The sequence below is a fragment of the Centropristis striata genome, chromosome 1 (genome assembly GCF_030273125.1).
Source record: "Centropristis striata isolate RG_2023a ecotype Rhode Island chromosome 1, C.striata_1.0, whole genome shotgun sequence".
NCBI classification, from domain to species: domain Eukaryota; kingdom Metazoa; phylum Chordata; class Actinopteri; order Perciformes; family Serranidae; genus Centropristis; species Centropristis striata.
Genome location: NC_081517.1, coordinates 44,261,708 through 44,283,678, shown reverse-complemented (window position 1 = coordinate 44,283,678; position 21,971 = coordinate 44,261,708). Strand labels below are relative to the sequence as shown.

Genomic DNA, 21,971 nt, shown 5'->3' with positions numbered 1-21,971 from the left:
TCAAAATGTACTTAAAGTATCAAAAGTAAGAGTACTCGTTATGCAGAATGGACCCACTCAGACTTTTTAATGTGTTTTTATGTGTATTTTTTGAATTTTTTTGGTGTTTTTTTTGTGTTTTTTATGTGTTTTTATGTGTGTTTTTTGTGTTCAAAATGTTGATCCAGTAAGTCAAAATGAAAATAATAATCAGGTCATAAAGGTGAGGTTTGGTGAAAACAATGATATTAACACGTCAAGGTAAATATTTTTAAGTGGTTTATATAGGCAGAATGAAAAGGAGTCAAAACCAACAAAATATCCCCAAACTTAAAAAGGGTTAAACCTCTAAGTGAGTTTTTTAATAGTTTGTGCTGTATATTGAGTCTGTCCACTAGATGGCAGAGCAGACTCAGTCACATAAAGACTCTTTCTATTATATAAAACCATGTTATAAAGAATTAAATGCTCTATAAATCAGCTGATGTGTGAGAAATGTTCACACCTCTCTGTGAAAACCTTCAGAATATTCTGCTCTTCAAAGTCTTGGTCTAAATTGAGTTCTAACTAAAAATGAACTCCTTGAGGTCTGTTTTATGTTGTGACAAAGTTTTATATTTCAATTTTGCTTTTCATTTTGTGTTGTTTTTTTTTTTTTACTCATTTTGAGTCTCTTTTGGTAATTTCATGTCTTTTTTTGTTCATTTTGTGTAATGTTTGATCATTTTGTGTCTATTTGTTTATTTTGTGTCTATTTGTTTACAGTGCAGTAACTTAACATATTTCATGCTCAAATGCATGTTTAACAGTATAAATAGGAATACAAAAGGTTTGAAGCCAATAAAAAATAACCACTTACTGTGGGGGTTTTTCAGCAGACCAACATTAATTACAAGAAGTCATTTTGTGCATTTTTACACTGCACTTTTAAGATTTCATGTTTATGTTCATTTTGTGTCATTTTTTGATGATGTCATCACTCTAGCCTCTCCATAGGGTAACATTGGGGGGATTTTTTTGGTGATTTTGTGTCTTTTTATGTTCATTTTGTGTCTTTTTTTTAGTCATTTTGTGTCTTTTTTTGGTCATTTTGTGTCTTTTTTGTTCACTTTGTGTCTTTTTTTGGTATTTTTTTGTTCATTTTGAGTCTTTTTTTGGTCATTTTGTGTCTTTTTTGTGTCTGTCTGACTGATTTATGTTATTTGATGATTAAAAACACTGAAGAAGACACTGGCATTTCAGTCTGGACCAAAGTCAATGCTACAATATTTCACTTTATTTGGTAACTACTGCATATTCCAACATCAAGTTACAGAGTTGTGATTAAAAAGACAAATGATATTTTAGCACATACACACATATTTGTTGCACAGTTTATACTATAATGTGTCAATAGTCATTGTTTGTAATAGTCATTGGTTGAAAAGAAAAATCCATATGCTCATCCAAGTTTCTTTTCTTTTACAATGTAACACCAGTTTTTATAATCTGATGATTTATCAATAAAAAAAATTTTGAAACAAAATTATATCACAATGTGGAATGTGTTCGTATTATGTCTGCATGTAACCAGCTCATTCAGGTGACTTTTCCCCTGAAAATAAATAGGAAAGAAAAAAAAACATGATTATTGGTGGGAATGCTGGAGGCATCCTTTATTAATAGTATTTTTCCGCAGCACTTTTAGACAACTGCCTACATTAACATCAGTTTCTCTCCATTTCCAACTGGTGTATAGCCCAAGCATGATACAAAATATTGTGCCTGATCTACTTAAAAAAGGTAAGGCAACTTTTTGCATCAGATTATTATGTAGATAAAGCAAGGCTAGTCTTTGTATAGGCTACTTAATTTCTTGAACGTAAGAAATGAGTTTTGTAAGTAAAGTCTATTTAATGTAGTAAGTAAAGTCTATTTAATGTAGTAAGTAAAGTCTATTTGATTTAGAAAGTAAAGTCTACTTAACTTTGCAAGTAAAGTCAATTTTAATTTTGCAAGTAAAGTCAACTTAGCTTAATTAAATAGATTTTACTTATAAAGTTAAGTTGAATTTACTTGATGAATTAAAATTGACTTTACTTGAAAAACTAATTTCTTTTAAAATTAAGTAGCAAAGACTAGCCTTGCTTTACCTACATAATAATCTGATGCAAAAAAGTTGCCTTACCTTTTCTAAGTAGATAAAGCTCAATATTTCTATCAGCGAGCTGTTTTTGTGACCTATGTCTCTACATACTACTATTGTGTTTCAAAAACCAGTTCTCCTCAAACACGTTTGAGCACCTTTTTCCTACTACTTCAACTATATCTTACCCCTATAAGCAACCATTGCAGTGAAAAATCAGCCAATCAACCAACATGAAAGATATTCCACATTTTTATACATTATTGGCATGATTCAACTTTTCATTACATTCGTATTAATTACAATTACAATTAATCCCACTTTTCAAACTAGTCCTACTTCACACATTCCTGCCAACATGGCAGCACAACATCAGCTATTAAGCATTCCTACTGCAATTTCTTCATTCTCTAGTTAATTCCACATAGTAAATTGTGTTCAGACATTAGCCCTGAGACCAAACTGTAACTTATACTCACAAATGATTGGTCCAATGGTGAGGGTAGTCAGAGGTTCAGAGTTGGAAACAGAGCGATTTATCCTACTTCTGCAAGACTACGTGGTGGGAGAGGGTAGAAAAAATACCATTAAAATCCAGTGTTTATTGGTGTAAAAGCTATTTTGCTTTGATTGTTTGTTGTTGATGTCATGAGTTAATAAAGGCACCGGTGTATTACTGATTGTGGTGAGATGCCCGAGAGGCACACAGTTTTTTGACCACAGAAATGTGATGTATAAGTTGGAAATATAACTATTTATTTAAGAAAGAAGTATATCTTTGTTTGGAAATGTTACAATAAACTCAGTTCTCTTTCATAATATTTCGTTCGATGTCTCACTATGGGATGCACGCCCCCGCTGCAGACCTCAGAAGCATTAATCTCAATACGCCAATCCTGATTGGCTGGTAAACGTGTCCGTCCGTCCGCCCGCGGTAGTCCCACCTCCTATAAGTACCGCCTGCGGACGGGAACACGTCATTCAAACACCTCTTCTCACCCGGAGCATATCTTGCGTCCAAGGCTGGCTAGCTTAACTGTCTGTAGACGGATCTTATTTAGCTTCTGTCGCCGGGCGCTAGCTAGTTTTTTGGACATTTTATTTGCTTCGTCGATCATACCAGATCGATTTCAGTGCTTCCTAGCCCCACCACGGTTTGGTCAGCACTGTCCTCGGCGCCACACCAGGCAGCTCGAGTACCGAGTGTCGGCACACCAGCCGGTCCCTCGGTGCAATTAGCGTTAGCACACCAGCTAACCATCCTCGACTCCCTGCCTGCACACCAGCTCGCACGGAATGGAGGTGATTACCCCTCACACCAGAGGGCACGGAGACTCAGCGGCCCGCTCGTGCCGCTGTGGGAACAAGATTGCGAGCAGGGATCCACACCAGGTCTGCTCGGGCTGCCTAGGGCTGGAACACGCCCGGCTAGCTATCGACGTCCCCGGCTCGTGTCAACACTGCGCGGTGTTCACGGTCAAGAGTCTCCGCCGACGGCTAGCCCGCCAGGCTAGCTTGTCTGGATTCGACCCCTATCTCCCATCCGACGGCGCCGCCGGAGACGGAGAGGAGACGGGGGTCGCTGCGGTGGCGGTACCGGAGGCTTGTGCCAGCTGGGGCTCCCAGGCTGACCTCGCCACGGTCTCCCCGCAGGAGGAAGACGTCCTGGAATTGGACTATGGGGACGATGATGACTGCGCCTCTGAACTCCTCATATCAGAGGATGAAGAAGAGGACGACGTCTTCATCACTCCGGCCGGGGCTGCAAAGCCCGCGGTCTCCGTTGCCTTTCGGGATGGAGATGAGAGTAGCTTACCAGCCTCTCCCCTCCCCAGCTCGGACATGCTCGACGTGTGCAAACGCGCTGCTGCCCGGCTGGCCATCCCCTGGCCTGCTGTCGTAGCTGAGACCACCAGGTCCCGATACGAGGGGAAGAAATTGCCCCTGGCCAGGAGCGCGACAAGGCAACTTCTCCCCGTCTTCCCAGAACTGCTGGATGAGGTGGCGCGCTCGTGGAAAGACCGCCCCTACAGCAGCAGGAGCCCGGTCCCCGGTGCCTCGTCCCTCGACTGTGAAGCGATGAAGAGCCTGGGCCTGTTCCGTATGCCTCCGATGGAGCCACTCGTCGCGGCGCACCTCCACCCGCGGCTGTCAGCGGTGTCCTCCCGGAGCCCCAGCCTGCCGTCTAAGTCGGACCGTTTTCAGTCAGCCCTGACTGAAAAGGCCTACAAGGCAGCTGCGCTTTCGGCCAGAGCGCTCAATGTCCTCTCCCTGCTCACGGCCTACCAGGCTGAGTTGTGTGAGGATTTTGTGCAAACTCAGGACCCGGCTGCGTGGGAGGAGATCCCGGTCATTACCGACCTGTGTCTCCGTGTCCAACGCTGCGCGGTCCAGGCCACGGGGAAAGCGATGGGGACCATGGTCCTGCAGGAACGGGCGCGGTGGCTCAACCTCGCCAACCTGTCGGACAGGGAGAAGGACGACGTCCTGGACATGCCCATTGTCCCGGAGGGGATTTTTGGCTCCGCGTTGGCTTCAATGCAACGGCGGTGTGAAGCCAAAAAGAAGGAGGATGAGGCTCTCCAGCTCTGCCTCCCCCGTAAGCCCCCTGCGCCCTCTCCACCTGCGCAGCGTAAAACCTTCGCACAGGCTGCTTCCCAGGTTTCACGGTTTAAAGTGCCTAAGCAGCCAAGACCCCAGCCTGCGCCGCCTTCCCAGCCAGGTCGGCCCAGCTGGCCCAGAAAACCCTCGGTCCCGGCCGCGGCTTCGCCGGCCCCGCCCGCGCAAGCTACCGGCCAGGCCAGGAAAAAGAAGAGAGCGGCCTGACCGCCCCTCTCTCCACCGGTGATGCAGCTGGACGTTCCCCGTTCTCCAGCCCCACCTGTTCGGCTTTTCAGCGTGTGCCCGGGGGCCCCCCACGCCCCCGCCTCCCAGCCGCCACGGCCTGCGCCAGAGCGAGCCGGGAGAGATGGACGTTTGACGGCGGAGAGTTCAGCGGTTGCCCCTGTCTTACGTCCACAAGCACGCACACACACACACATTTTCTCAAAGAAAATAAAATGTGTCCCGCTGCCGCATCCAGGCCGAGTGCCGAGGGCGCAGCTAATAAAAGCCAAAAGAATCACAATGAGCAGCGCGGTGGCAACGCTCGCTGTTCCCCCTCGGGTAAAAGCCGAGGCGGGGACGGCGGGGCCGCCGCGCTGCCCACCCGGACGGCCGTCCACTGTGCCGTCCGGGTGCCGTGCCACTGTTCCACCACAGGAGGCCGCCACCGCACCGCGGCTGGGGCCTCTCGTGGTGGAGGGGCTGCGGTGCGGGACCACTCTCTCCCTCAGGTGGGAGAGATGGGCCGCACTCGCGGCTCCGCCCTGGGTGTTGAGGACGATTTCGCGGGGTTACAGGTTGCAGTTCGCCGCCGTTCCTCCGCGATTCGCCGGTATAATACACTCTCAGGCTCGGGGGGAGTCAGCTCGTGTTTTGCAGGAGGAAATCCTCTCGCTGTTAAACAAAAGAGCAATTTGTGTCGTTCCCCCCGCACAGTGTCAGAGCGGTTTTTACTCCAGGTATTTTCTGGTTCCCAAACGGGGGGGGACCGGTATTCGCGAGTATCGCGTACTTCCCTTCGGCCTGTCTTTAAGCCCGAGGGTGTTTGTGCGGTGCACGGAAGCGGCGATAGCCCCGCTGAGACGGCAGGGCATCCGCCTGGCCACGTATCTGGACGACTGGTTGCTGCTGGCACAGTCGGAACGGGAGGCCAGAGCGCACACGCGTATTCTCATGCAACACCTGGTGGATCTGGGTTTCGTGATAAACGCGGAAAAGAGCGTGCTGTCCCCGGCGCAGGAGATAATCTTTCTGGGATTATCCCTGGACTCGGTGTCTTTCACGGCGCGCCTCTCGGCGGAGCGTGTGAGGGTCTTCAGGACATGTCTCGCGCTTTTTCGTCCGGGGAAATCTGTTCGATTCAGGTTGTGTCTTCGGTTACTCGGGTTGATGGCGTCGGCCATTCTCGTAGTCCGTCTCGGTCGCCTCCACATGAGGGAATTCCAGCTGTGGGTGGCCTCATGTGGGCTGGACCCCGTGCGTCATGGCGCACGGATGGTGCCGGTCACGCCGGGGTGCGCCAGGTCGCTGCGCCACTGGCGAGTCCCGTCCTTTCTGACCCGCGGGGTACCCATGGGCTCCGTTCTGTCCAGGAAGGTGGTCACTACGGACGCCAGCCTGACGGGATGGGGCGGGATTCACGAGGGCCGGTCTGTGAGGGGCGTCTGGAGTGTGGGCCTCCAGCATGTTGGCACGCAGACTGATCCTGTGGAGCTGCGGTCGTCTCCTCTCCCTGAGAGCGACGCATGTTCCGGGAGTCCTGAACACGGGCGCGGACCTGTTGTCCAGGGGCGCGCCAGTGTACGGGGAATGGACTCTGCACCCGGAGGTTGTGGAGCAGTTGTGGTCCCGTTACGGTCGGGCCGCGGTGGATCTGTTCGCGTCGCGAGAGAACGCGCAGTGCGCGCTGTTTTACTCTCTGCGCGGCGTGGATGCTCCCCTCGGCATAGACGCATTAGCGCACGCCTGGCCGCACGAGCTTCTTTATGCGTTCCCTCCCCTGGCCTTGATACCCCCCACTCTGTCCAGAGTGAGGGAGCACGGCCACGCGCTGATTCTGGTAGCTCCGCATTGGCCTGCGATGCATTGGCTGGCGGAGATATATCGGTTGCTGTGCACCCAGCCCTGGCAGCTCCCGCTGCGCAGGGACCTGCTGTCGCAAGGGGGGGGGGTGGTCTTCCATCCGCACCCGGAGCGCCTGGCGCTCTGGGCTTGGCCCCTGAGTGGCTCAATCTGTCAGCTGGGGGTCTCTCACAGCGAGTGATTTCCACTATTCAGAGTGCTCGAGCCGCCTCCACTAGGTCTCTGTATGACTGCAAGTGGAGGGTGTTTGTGGAGTGGTGCCACAGAAACGGCCACGTTCCTCTTCAGTGTCCGGTGGGGGTGATTTTGTCATTCTTGCAGGACCTGATTGACAGTCGGAAGGCTTTCTCCACGGTTAAGGTGTACTTGGCGGCTATTGCCGCGTGCCACGTGGGGTTTGGGAAGCTGACGGTGGGCCAGCACCCGCTCGTTTGCCGTTTTATGAAGGGGGCGCGCAGGCTTCTCCCCGTGTCCAGGCCGCTGGTGCCGCCTTGGGACCTGGCTGTGGTTTTGGAGGGGCTCAAGGGCCCTCCGTTTGAACCACTGGAGGGGGCCGACTTGAAACACGTGTCTCTCAAGGCGGTGTTGTTACTGGCTCTGGCTTCGGCGAAGCGGGTTAGTGACATTCATGCGCTCTCGGTGCACCCGTCGTGCACTCAGTTCTTCCCGGGGGATGTGAGGATGACCTTGAGGCCCAACCCGGCTTTTGTGCCTAAGGTGGTGGGCTCATGTTCTCCTATTGACCTTGTGGCCTTTGCTGCCTCATCTGGTGAGCTGCGGTCGCATGCGTTATGTCCAGTCCGTGCTGTGCGCACCTATGTGGATAGGACTGGGGGGTTCAGGAGGAGCGATCAGCTGTTCGTCTCCTGGGCTAGTCCTCATAGAGGGAAGCCTATTACGAAGCAGCGCCTGTCCCACTGGGTGGTGGAGGCGATTGCTTTGGCCTATGCGGGTCAGGGTTTGCAGCCACCTGTGGGTCTGCGAGCGCACTCGACTCGGGGCGTGGCTACATCCTGGGCCTTGTTCAGGGGAGTGTCTGTTCAGGACATTTGTGCGGCGGCGAGTTGGTCCTCGCCTCTCACTTTTGTCCGCTTTTATATGTTGGACGTCTCCGCTCCTTGCGTGGCAAGCGCGGTGTTGATGTCCTGATTGGAACAGATTGTTTTCCCTGAGGGTTGGTGGACGCTGGATAAGCTTGTCTGGCAATACGGGAGCAACCATATCCCATAGTGAGACATCGAACGAAATATTATGAAAGAGAACTTTAGGTTATTTACATAACCCCGGTTCTCTGAGTAATATGAGTGAGATGTCTCACCAGACAACCCTTCTTGCTTGGGCGGGTGAGAAGAGGTGCTTATCTTGAATGACGTGTTCCCGTCCGCAGGCGGTACTTATAGGAGGTGGGACTACCGTGGGCGGACGGACGGACACGTTTACCAGCCAATCAGGATTGGCGTATTGAGATTAATGCTTCTGAGGTCTGCAAAGGGGGCGTGCATCCCATAGTGAGACATCTCACTCATATTACTCAGAGAACCGGGGTTATGTAAATAACCTAAAGTTAATTGATATATGGAAACTGGACATTTAATTTGTGCGCTTAAAACACTATAAACGGGATCTCATCATACTAGTGGCATCTTTTTTGAGTAGCAATTGGGTCACTACAATTGGCATTGATTATTGATTGGTGTTATTGATGAAGTGAAGTGTGTGACTTACTGTAACACAAGAGGAACTCCTCTGGTCACACAGGCTGAGGCTGCAATGAAGGTAAACGTCTCTGTATTGGTTGTGAAGCAGGAAGAACATGGCAGAGAAACGAGCCTGGAGGGACGAGCCGATCTCAACCACTGACACCTGTCCGCGGTCGGTGGGACACCTGGAAGAGGATGGAGCAGGTCATCAGCACCACACCACACATTGCTATGTTATTATTGTTATTACTACTATTATTATTATTATTATTATTATTATTATTATTATTATTATATATACTGTTTCTGCAATTACTATTATTACTATATACTGTGATATCTATCTATCCATCCATCCATCCATCCATCCATCATCCAACCATTCATTATCCATCCATCCATCATCCATCCATCCATCCTCCATCCATCCATCCATCCATCCATCCATCAACCTCCATCATCCATCCATCCATCCATTATCCATCCATCCATCCAACCATCCATCATCCATCCATCCATCCATCCATTCATTATCCATCCATCCATTATTCATCCATCCATCCATCCATCCATCCAACCATCCATTATCCATCCATCCATCCATCCATCCAGCCATCATCCACCAATCCATCCATCCATCCATCCATTATCCATCCATCCATCCTTCATCCAACCATCCATTATCCATCCATCCATTATCCATCCATCCAACCATCCATCCACTTACCTGTTCCTGATCAGAGGGTACTGCATGGAGTTGTCAGGGGATGAAGAGTGACTGGCGTAGCAGTCCTCCAGAACAACTGCAAAGCTCGGATCAGTCTCCTGCACAGAGACGCCCACGTACAACGGCGAGCCCACCGGCAGGGTGACCCGGCCTGCTGGATAAGTCTCCGTGTAGTTGGAGTGGCGGAACAGAGACATGGAGGCCTCCACTCTGGCACCTGAGCCTTCAAGGCCAACTTCAACCCTATCAAGAACATTTCTGTTATGACCAAGTCTTTTTGCCAAGTTATTTTCTTGATCCTGTTATGGAGTTGAGACATTTCAATAAAAATGTAAGCAAAAAAAAAAGAAGAAGTCCTTTCCCTACTGTGATTACTAGGTGAATTTGTTTTGTTTTGTCTGGGTCAATTTTCAAGTGTTTGTTGTTGTAATACTCATTTTGGCCACAAGAGGGGGAACCACACCAGCAGCCCACGTTCTAAATACAACTAAATCATTCATGCTTTCTTCCAGGTGAGTTTAACTTCTTCATGCACTCTAAACACATGGTAAACCTTTTTCTTTTCACATGTTTGATGGATTAAAAAAATGGAATGACTAATTTATAAATAGATCAATTATCCGTTGCTCAACTAGTTCATAAGTTTTACAGCTCTAATGGCTAAAATAACGAGACTGACAGCAACAGTTTTTATAATGTTTGTCTCAGGTTATGTCATGTGATCCTATCAGAGTTAAATGCTTAAATGCTGTGCTCACATAACAATAATTCCACATAGGAGCTTTGTTATTTTACAACAGGTCACATTCAATAAAAGGCTTCTTACGGCATGACTGGTTTGAGGGCCACATTCAGGCTGGCGTCTATGTCCAGAGGATACGCACAGGAGAAAGGAAGTCTCACGGGAACGTTGAAGGATGCGTTGCTTATTGGGTAGATAAATAAAATGTTGGAGTAGATTGCATGTGTGCTGTTGGTCTGAAAGACAGCAGATTATACAATTATTAGTCAGTTTAATGGTTATATCAGCTTGACTGGATGTGGGATTAGCAGCAACAGGACCATGTTAGGAGAAATTGTTAGAGAAAAAGGGGTAAAGTGTTTACCCTCAGTGTGTTTCCACAGGCACCTGCCATGGCCTCCACTTCATACCACACTACGTCGTTATGCATTCTGACCCTGGAGCAGTTGCGGGATGCCAAGTTTCCAGAATAGGGGCTCAAACCAGAGGATACAAAATGAGCCGAATCCAGACCCACCTGGATTTTATCACGGCCACAAATAAGCTGAGAAGGCGGGTTACGAGGGTGGTGATCTGAAGAAAGAGATAGAAGTTCACCAAATAAACGTGTGAGATTGCAAAGATGTTAAATAAAACATACCAGACGAGATCAAGATGAGAACCTCCATGAATCATTACATCACTATGTCATTTTAACTACATTATGACTAACAACTACATTCACAAACAATGCTGGCATCTTCATGGTGACCACAGTTGTGGCAACATGGTCTCACAGGAATCCGTGGAATAGCCACGGAATCACTCAAATTTCCGTGAAACTGACACGGATTTCGCTACAATGCAAGTTAATGACAGTCATATCCCGTGGCTATTCCACGGATTTGGAGTTCAGCGAATCCGTGGCTATTTCACAGATTCCTGTGAGACCATGTTGGTTGTGGACCCCAAACCCTCAAAAGATTTTAAATGTTCATCAATTTTAAATTGAATCTAAGAACAAGAGGATAAAGGTGTCTTTAATACATAAATGGATGGATTAGATTAAATCATTTGATTTGTTGTTAGAGCAGAAAGATGTTTTTATACCTGCACAGTATGCAAGATTACATACTGATGGCTTCACAAGTTTGTAGACATAAAAGTTTCCAAAGCAGAGCTTTACATGAATGGTGTGTGAGGAAAATTCACAGCAGCCGCTCGTCCAGTGATTACACACAGTGCGAGTTACAATTTCACCCGTTTGTGTGGGATGCGGTTCTGTTATCCACAGTGGGGCAGCTGTTCCACACCTCCTTACACCAACACAATACTCTGGAATAAGAGCACTGTTTTGCCCCAGAACCAGGCGATACCAGCCGCTCCAGTTAATATCTCTGTCACAGTGTGACTGATTCGAAGTGTTGTTCACTGAACGCCAGTCATCATTCAGCACTGTGTAGTGCTCACAGGGGTCAGAACATTGGTTCCCATTACTGCTGATGCAGTCCATGCCTGCAGGACAAACATCGTGTCCACAGCTGAACCGGACAGATTGGGAAGAGGGGTCCGATCTGGGGTCGGAGGAAGGCTCCAGGCACTCGAAGGAGCCTGGAGTGTTTCTGCAAACCTGAGGTTTAGAGCATGGCGAGTCTGGGAGGGAGCACTCGTCAGTGTCCACACAGCCCCGGTCTGGTGACCAGTGATAGCCTCGACTACAGCAAGAGGAGTCACTGCACAGTTTGGGATTGTAGCAGGCGAGACCGTCGCCGACAAAGCCGTCTTTACAGACACAAGAGAGCGGCACGGGAAAAGCGTCGCCTCTTTCCTGAGACTCCAGGCAGCTGGCTTCCTTGTGACATGAATCACAGCTGGTGACGGGTGTCCCTGTGAAACAAACGAGGAGAGTTATACGCCTGCTGTTTTAAACACTAAAAAAAAAAATTAAGCTGTTACACGCCATTGACAAAAAATAACATAACATTTGTGGTTAGATATTGAGATTGCAATTCCACTGGAAACAAATCCGACTACAGAGAGAACAGGTCCCTGTAGAATTGTACAAAATTACCACTATTGATTTAGTTTTTATATCTTTGGAAGGACATAATTAACACAGTTGAATGTGAAGTTTTAAGTAGTCTCTCAGTACTGCAAATACCAAACTAGAAAATTCTGAAAGGGCCACGGGGGCTACTGCCGGTGTGTGTACACTATGATGAGATTCTACAGAGATTTCAAACAATTAATACTAGTGATGTTATGATACTATATAATATACAAGGAGCACACCTACAACAAGCATTCCTTTACAAGTATTTATTTATACAGCAACCTATGCCCTTTAACCTCAAAATGTATGTGTGTGTGTGTGTGTGTGTGTGTGTGTGTGTGTGTGTGTGTGTGTGTGTGTGTGTGTGAAACGTGTATCTGGAGGAGTGTGCGCGCTTACGCGCACATTTGTGTGTGTGTAACGAAAATCACAAAGCTATGTGTGTGTGTGTGTGTGTGTGTGTGTGTGTGAGAGAGAGAAGCATGTGTATCTGGAGGAGTGTGCTTGCGTGTATCTGTAACTGTATCACATTAAAGGATTAAAGGCGTTGGGGTCGACCAATCAGAGCAGAACAATCAATCAGCAGCCAGAGGTGGACAGACTGGAATTTCTGGCCTCGAACAGAAAGCATTTTTGGCAAAACCATAATACCTATCATTGATCCGACTTCACTTTGAGCGTCCTGAGTTCTTCCTGAACGTCTACATATGTTTTTTGTGAAGAAAAATGAAGAAATAGCTTTGTTAGAGCGATCTGAAAAACTGTTAAATATGTTTTTCTACAGAAATCTTCCTGCGTTGGTGCGTGTTGGTGGATCATTTTTGCGTCCTACGCCCAAACTATAACTCTGACAGCTTTACCAGAGGATTGTGAGGGAGAAGACTACTTTTCCTACGTTTCTATGCATAAATTATTTCTGTAGAGTGGAATTTGCGGCCTGGAGCGCAGTTTACAAATTTATTTTTTGACAGTTTTTTCTCTCCCTCTACACTCTGGTGATGATGTCACACACTGTGACACGAACATTCCGTGCAATACACACCCATTATAATCTCAGAATTTCTCCAAAAATTATCATGGTCATTGAACAGGGATTGATAAAAAACTATATGACCTATCGAAACGTGGATTAATACACCGATACACAAGACTTGTGTCTACTGTTTAAAGTTTAAATGGAGTCTCTAGGTGAAATTATGCCGGAGGAGTAGACGTTTGAAAATCTCCAATTATTGTTCTTTTTCACTCATTTTTTTTCGGCCGTCCCATTCACTTCAATGCAAAATTTGGGGCAGTTTAGCACACCGATCCCGATCAAACTGCACGTTTTGATATATAATTTGTAGCGGGACGAAATTGTTCCGGAAGAGGAAGAAGAAAAAATCCACAGTATAACAATAGTGCTCGGTTGGATTGCCCCGTGGCCCTATAATAACACATTTTAACATATTTTAACAATAACATGTTTTATCCTAAATCTAGAAATAAACATTACATTATATTTTGATGAATCCAATGTTGTTCGTTTCACCACATACAATTTGTGTGAGGGGAAACATAATTCAATTAGAGTCCTTTTAATTGCAGCGCACAAATATGTGACACAAAAAATCCTCCAAAGATCTACATATATATGTCAATATGTCATAATGTCTAATCTAAAATCCTTTAATTCTCTATTTATATGTCCATATGCCATAATGATCATTATCCACAAAATATGAGAGAGTTTACCTGAAGTGTTTTCTGTAGAAAACTGCAAAATAAGGAGCAATAACAAACTCCTGGGCACCCCCATTATGGATCAAATCCACAACAAAAACCTGTTGAAAAAGTCGAAAGAGATTTCTTAAAAGCATATTTTTAAATGATGCTCCAGTAAAAAAACACGTTTGTACGTACCTCAGAGACAGACTGTGTTGGTGAAAAGATGTTTTAAGTGAAAATCTCCCAGCAGGTGAATATTTATAGGCCTGTGTTTGTGTTCATTGCCCGCCTTGACATCAGAAGAGTTACTTATTAATTGGAAGAAAATAAAATTAAGATAAAATTCAGACAGAAAGTCCAGAGTCAATATGTTTTATGGCACCACAATCAATCTCAGGTGAAAAATTTAAAAAATAATGGAAACTTCCTGGTTTGATAAGTTTGTTCGTTAATGTATCGACTAACTTGTCCATTTAATTCCACTTTTCATCAACAGTGACCGAAATACCAGAGAGAATATCGCATTTGTTTCTGACTTTAACCCTTTGTGTTTAGGCTATTTTGTCCGTTTTTTAATCCTTTTCATTCTGTCTGTATGTTTGTTATGAAGGAGGCCTGAAGAAGTCATAATAATATAATAAATAATAATACATTTTATTGATAGAGCACTTTACAAGGTACTCAAAGACGCTTTACAGTTAAAACACAACGAAAATGCAGTTACAAATAAAAACAACAATATTGGTCATACATTAAAAGCAGTTTTAAACTGAAGTTTTTTGAAGGTGGATGGATGTGATCAGTCTCTTATGTTTGATTGAAGTCATGATTTGTGACATGACTTAATTATTCTAGATCAGAGGTCTCAAACTCAAATTAAATGGGAGCCGATGGCGGCAGTATCAAAGTGACCAAGAAAAGACAAAATTACTAAAAAAAGTACACAAAATGACCCAAAAAAGACACAAAATGACCAAAAGAGACACACAATTATTATTAAAAAAAGACACAAAATGACCCAAAAAGACACAAAATGACCACAAAATGACAGAAAGAAACTAAATTACTTATAAAAGAAACAAAATGACCAAAAAAAGACACAAAATGACAAAAAAAGACACAAAATTACTAAAAAAGACACAAAATTACTAAAACAAAGACACAAAATTACCAAAAAAAGACACAAAAATCACAAAAAAGACACAAAATGACAGAAAAAAAACCAAATTACTTAAAAAAGAAACAAAATGACCAAAAAAGAAACAGAATTACCAAAAAGACACAAAATTACTAAAAAAGACACATTATTTTAAAGAACACAAAATTATTAAAAACGACACACAATATTTAAAAAAAGACAAAATTATTTTTAAATCTATCTGTTAACTGTCTGGCTTTGAAAAGTTTCGGGGTTTTAATCAAACAGGTTTCTTTGAAATGTGGAGCAGCTCTCTTTGACTGCAGAGAACAAACATGGAAAACATCACACTAGAGGTGATGAACTTCACCTTCTCAAACAATTATTGATGAGATTTATTGACTTTGTATAACAATCATGAGTCACTTCTTATCATTATTCACTGGAATCACTGTTGCCCTTCCTGTATATTTGTCTGTAATATGAACAACATCTATAATGTTTTACAATTCCAAAGTAAAAAGTTGACCAAGTTTATTAATTTACAAGACGAGAGTACTGATAATAGATATTGTTTTACAACAGTTGTGTTCTCTACATATTATTGAAAGTATGCCAGAAAACAATTCAAACACTTGAAGAACCTGCAGAGTTGGGCATCATTCAGACAAAAAGTCTCACTCAAATATGTCACACAGGCAGATATTGCCAAGAAAGCATATTATGTTTTTGTCCTTTTCAGAATATATTTGAGTTTATATTAGTAACAAACATTTTCACGAATGAGACGTCAAACAATCAAAACCAAAGTTAAGAACACAACATGTCCTGACAGATAAACGTTGGACTTTGTGGGTGTTTTGATCTTCGTCATAAATAGACACGACTTGCCATAGTGAATCTGTGTGTTTAATTAAACCCATTGCTCCCATTTCAGCAGCAAAATAATATAAGGTGTGCAAAGAAAATTTCTGAAGTCAGTTAAGATTATACAGGTGCATCTCAACAAATTAGAATATCTCGTTATGCAGAATGGACCCACTCAGACTGTTTTATATATTCTGAATATATTATTAGAGTATTTGTATTGATGTATTTATGTTAACAATGTTTTAATTCTGTAAAGATAAGGCTAATTTTATTACTTAATTAGGGCCTCGGGGCAATCTCACCTGCACTACTGTTATACTGTGGATTTCTTCTTCTTCTTCCTCTTCCAGACGCAATTTCGTCCCGCTACTAGTCCTACAACTTAAAGAGTTGCAGGACAAATTATATATCAAAACGTGCGGTTTGATCGGGATCGGTATGCTATTACTTTTCTCTACGGAATACGAATTTTTCTCGACGTAAGTTGCGAAAAACTGCCCAAAATTTTGCATTGAAATGAATGGGACGGCCAAAAAAGAACAATAATTGGAGATTTTTAAACGTCTACTTCTCCAGCATAATTTCACCTAGAGACTCCATTTAAACTTTAAACAGTAGACACAAGTCTTGTGTATCGGTGTATTAATCCACGTTTCGATAGGTCATATAGTTTTTTATCAATCACTGTTCAATGACCATGATCATTTTTGGAGAAATTCTGAGATTATAATGGGTGTGTATTGCACGGAATGTTCGTGTCACAGTGTGTGACATCATCGCCAGAGTGTAGAGGGAGAGAAAAAACTGTCAAAAAATACATTTGAAAACTGCACTCCAGGCCGCAAATTCCACTCTACAGAAATAATTTATACATAGAAACGTAGGAAAATTAGTCTTCTCCCTCACAATCCTCTGGTAAAGCTGTCAGAGTTATAGTTTGGGCGTAGGACGCACAGATGATCCACCAACACCACCAACAGCCTCATTGGCTCCCATATTAAAAACGCAGGAAGATTTCGGAAAAAGGAAAAAAAAAACTGTTTTTTTAGATCGCTCTAACAAAGCTATTTTTTCATTTTTCTTAAAAAAAACAAACATATGTAGACGTTCAGGAAGAACTCAGGACGCTCAAAGTGAAGTCGGATCAATGATAGGTATTATGGTTTTGCCAAAAATGCTTTCTGTTCGAGACCAGAAATTTCAGTCTGCCCACCTCTGCTGTCAGTATGGCAGAACAGGTGCCAGTTAATTCTGTTGATTGCTTTGATCTGATTGCCGTTGATCTTTGATGTGATTACAGTTACAGATACACCCAAAAAGAAAGCAAGAAAAGAACTTACACGACTCCTGTTCCTCAGAGACACCTGCCTGAGAAGACTGACCCTGTTCAGAAAGCTCAGACTGTTCTGACAGAGCTTTACTCCTGGCCCGGGTCACAGCACAGGAGGAAGACACTTTAGGGCTCTCTTTAGCACACCCCTCAGGGTCTTTAGGGACCTGCAAGACTGAACCCACATACACAAGTGGTGGACCCTCTTTCCAGATCCTTGACCCTGCCAAATCATTGCCCAGGATGACATCAACCCCCTGTATTGGCAGCACAGGACGGATGGCTACATCAACTTCACCACACACCAAATCAGAATCAAGATGGAAACGATGAACAGGAACCCAGAGTGTAACCATCCCAACACCCAGTACAGAAACTTTTCCTCCAGTAGCTGTATGGGCTGAAAAAGGCAGCACACTACTCAAGATAAGACTCTGATTAGCTCCCGAGTCCCTCAGAATCCTAACAGGTACCTTCCCCTGTCCATCTAAAGAAACAAAACCATCTGAAACAAAAGGTGTATACAACTCATCCACATTCTTCCAATAGGACACTCCCCTTTCCAGTGTCCCTTGTTCTTACAGGCATGACAAGTCCTGCCTGGATCAAACCTCCCATCTGTCCCTGGGACATGTCTGACAGCAGCATGAGAAACCTCATGAGCTACTGGAGGCCTATTAGGCCTAAACCTAAAGCTATCCCTCCATTGTCCCTCTCTCTGGCCCTGGCCACCAGCTAAACCATTACCATGCGTTAAAACATATTCGTCTGACAACACTGCTGCTGCGGCTGCCGTTTTAACCTTCTTTTCAGTAATATAGGTGGCTAGCTGGACAGGCAACGAACTCTTGAACTGTTCCAACACAATCAGGTCAACCAAATCCTCATACGACTCCACACCACCGACTGAAATGAGTCAAAATCTCTTGAACAAACTCAACATGTGTTTGCTGGTCTCTCCTCTTCCAGCTTCTAAATCTCTGCCTATAAGCTTCTGGCACCAGCTCGTATGCTTTAAGGACTGCAGCTTTAACCTTGCTATAACTAGCACTGTCCACAGAACTGAGAGCAGAGAAAGCTCTCTGGGCCTTGCCTGTGAATATACACTGCAGCATTAAAGTCTGGTGGGCATCCGACCAGCCCCTCATGCCTGCTACCCGTTCGAACAAGGCAAAAAATGTGTCGGGGTCTTTTTCATCAAATTTTTGGCAACAAACGCAACCCTTCAGTAACATCGAAGCCACGATGCATCCCTGTAGCCACACTTCTACCCTCATCCATTAGCTTCAACCGCAGTCGTTCTACTTTAACTCTTTCCTTCTCCAACGCTGCTGCAGCCCTCAGCTTCTCCTGCTCCAACTCAAAGTGAAACCTCTCCCGCTCCAGTTTCGCCTTTTCCCTCTCTAATTGCAGACACTGCTCAAACGACCAAGCCCCATGCCCAACACTTGGACCCACAAGAGCTACTGGAGCCTGAGCCACCTCCAAAAGATCGGCAGACACAGCCAGCCCCTCAACAATACCCCGTAGCTCAGCCTTTTTTGGCACCCCCTTATTTTTAGACCAACCCAAGTGTACTGCCAAGTCCACCAGATCTGATTTGGCAAACTGAGCTAAAGTGCTACGAGATGGTCGCTGGAGGAACTCAGAAACCAGTGTATTGCTGTGTTCAGTATCCATACTGTCAGCCTAAACCACAAGCAATGCAAACTTCATAGACCTCACCCAAAAGAGAAAGCAATAAATCACAGTACACAGCCACAGAGAGATTAAGTGACAAAGGAGCGCCCCCTCCTATCTGCCTAACCCAAACTAACTAACTGCACCCTAGTCTTCATGTGCGTACTGGCGGCGGGTATTTATGCACCTTAAAACCAGTCGTATTGGGGAAGACACTTGTCCCAGCCAATACTTTGGGGTGCTCCCGAGACAACTGCTGCTAACCGCACGGACAACACACAAAAACAACAAACATCCCTGCAAAAAAAAAAAAAACAGAGCAACCCCTCCTTGTGAGAGAACTGCCACTTCAGCCTACCTGAGGGATACAACTGCTCCAGCCACAACCTCCCTACAGCCACATACAGTGCAACCTAAAACCACCACTCTCTGAATGTAGGTCAACAAAGAGCATCACACCATTTACCCCCCCTGGTTAACACTACACAAAAACCAAACCACTGTGAGGCTCCCAATTCTACTGCCACACAAGTGCCAACATTGACACTCCCAAGATCAAAATCGGACGAGCCCCCACTTGTTATGCCCAGCTCGTTCAAGAGCACAACCAAAGAGGGAGAACCACACAGCAATCAGTTAAATTAACCAAAAGTTTATTTAAATAACAAAATTTAAGTGTAGGTCAGTAATCAGTGGTGTGGTGAAAGGTGTTGCATGTGTAAGGTGTGTGTGAGTATGACAAACAAAAGAGCCAACAGAACCCAATCAAACCATACAAAACCATGCTGGTGTGCCTGGAGGCACCAGCCTTCCAAGAGGGAGAGAGAGCACCATCTTGGAAAGGCCATGCCTTTATAGATGAGCCACAGGTGGGGTGAATCTCCCTAACGAGGTGAGAGAGAGACAGGCAGGGAAAACCTGGGAAGGGAGGAGCACAGAGAGGCCAGCAGAACACAAGATGGCCAAGGGCCATCACACTGTTGTTGTGTCTTTTTTTTAGTTATTTTGTGTCTTTTTTGGTCACTTTGTGTCTTTTTTTAGTTATTTTGTGCCTTTTTTTGTCATTTTGTGTCTTCTGTGGGTTTTTTTTGGTTATTCTGTCTTCTCATTTTGTGTCTTTTTTGGTCATTTGTGTCTTTTTTGGTAATTTTATGTCTGTTGTTGTGTCTTTTTTAATTATTTTGTGTCTTTTTTGTCATTTTGTGTGTTTTTTGGTAATTTGTGTCTTTTTTGGTCATTTTGTGTCTTTTTTGGTAATTTTATGCCTGTTGTGTCTTTTTTTAGTTATTTTGTGTCTTTTTTTCATTTTGTGTCTTTTTTGGTCAATTGTGTCTTTTTTGTGTCTTTTTTGGTCATTTTGTGTCTGTTTTTGTGTCTTTTTTTGTCATTTTGTGTCTTTTTTGTGTCTTTTTTTGGTCATTTTGTGTCTTTTTTTAGTTTTTTGTGTCTTTTTTGGTCATTTTGTGTCTTTTTTTGGTCTGCGTTGTTTTTACGTCTGGATGTGATGAAGCATGCTTTGGCGCTGTTGGAGACTCCAGAAGGTTAATAGACTGTCCAGTTGCAGTCATGTACCTTTACCTTGCCAGCTTATTGAGCTATAAGTATGAACAGAGCGCCCCTTTGTGGCACCAATGTGAACAAACTTCTCTGGCAAATTTAGATGAATAACTTTATAATAATAACTAAGAATAACTAAGGGACTTTTTGTACGACTTTATACCCACCAGATTCTATTCCAGTGAATGTGAGTTTCTCTTCTTTGATTTGCTGACATTAGATAAACCACTCTTCTATTGTTACAGATCATATAAACAAATCAGCCTTTGTCAGGAAATGAATTTATCTTAATTACAGAAGTAAGTTTGTGATAGTTAACACACTAACTGACCAGTTTTACACACTAACTGACCAGTTTAACACAAAACTGACCAGTGTCACACTAGTTTCAGACAGACAGACAAACACACACACACACACACCAACATCTGCTTTAATATCTTACATGACCTCCTCCTCTTTTACATTTTGAAAACTGTTAAATTTGGAACATAGATGAACATAGTACATAGTTTCAACTATGCCATGTGACTGTCTACTCTCATCGATTTTGTATGTCGGTCATTTTTGCCTTCTCCATGCAGTATCTGAACAGCAAACTACACATTGTGTGAAGTTTGTCCACATTTATAGTTATTATAGAGACCTCTCGTAGTAGCAGTCAGATTGTTTTATGACAAATATATTCCTGGATTATTATTATTGATGCATTTATGTAAGCAGCATTTTAATTTTCTCGAGTAAGGGCTCATTTTAACTACTTAATATACTGTTATGAGGTTTTTAAAACATATCTAATCACTTGATATTGATCATGTTTTTATGTTAACTCTTGACCTGAAAAGTAACTAAAGCTGTCTGAAGCTAAATGTAGTGGAGTAGAAGTATAAAGTTACATAAAAATGTTTTTAAAAAAAGTACTTAATGAAATGTACTTAGTTTCATTCCACCACTGTGTAGCATTAACGACAAACAGCAACCTAAATACTCTTGTTCATTTCTTCTGAAATATAAGTGATTGCTAGGTGTCCATCAGTTGAATCTCATGTTATAAATACTTTTCACTTTGCTCTAGTGCCACACAGAAACTGATGAAACATCCTGTCTGCTGGGTGCTGAGCCAACCACAGGATGAATAAAGAAGAAAATCTACCACAGACAGAAAAGGTGAGAAAAAACTATGCTCAGCATGTGGGGAAGTGTGATACTGGACAGAACTCAAAGTGTGTAGAAACAAGAGGCTGACAAATAGAGATGTCTGAGACCATTAATGACAACGATCTTGGTGATCAACAGATAAGGGAAGAATTAGTCTTAAATACAGCTGGAGAGAACGATGAGGCGGGGGAGAGGACAGTGGCTATTTATGAAAGCGCAGACAGCTACGAGGGTCACAACGCTGCAACACAGAGTTCAGTGCAGCAGCAGCCAGGTGAGTAACTCACACACTCATGTCTATATGCCCTTTGCTGTTTAATAGAGTGTGCTTGAAAGAACACACTATATACTATTTATTTATTTAGCAAATGCAAAGTCCTTAAGCCAAGCAGTTGCTTCCTGGTCTGCTGTATGGAGGGTAACTAATCCTCCTTTCAGTCTTTGGAGAGGACAAACTTCTATGATGGGTTCCATGGTTTGCTCCTCTCCACAAGCACACAGTGGGGTAGGGCTACTGCCCCATTTGTGAAGGCCGGCCAT

General features: G+C 44.0%; 1 protein-coding gene across 1 annotated transcript; it reads right to left on the bottom strand.

Moving 5' to 3' along the window:
• Positions 1-1,205: 1,205 nt before the first annotated feature.
• On the bottom strand, positions 1,206-13,795 carry LOC131979558 (uromodulin-like; the record flags this gene model as incomplete). Its single annotated transcript, XM_059343586.1, has 8 exons — positions 1,206-1,573; positions 2,584-2,659; positions 8,516-8,675; positions 9,218-9,460; positions 10,044-10,195; positions 10,324-10,532; positions 11,049-11,825; positions 13,726-13,795. Coding segments are annotated over 8 exons (1,707 nt in total), but the record flags the coding sequence as incomplete, so codon positions are not given.
• Between the last annotated feature and the right edge of the window lie 8,176 nt (positions 13,796-21,971).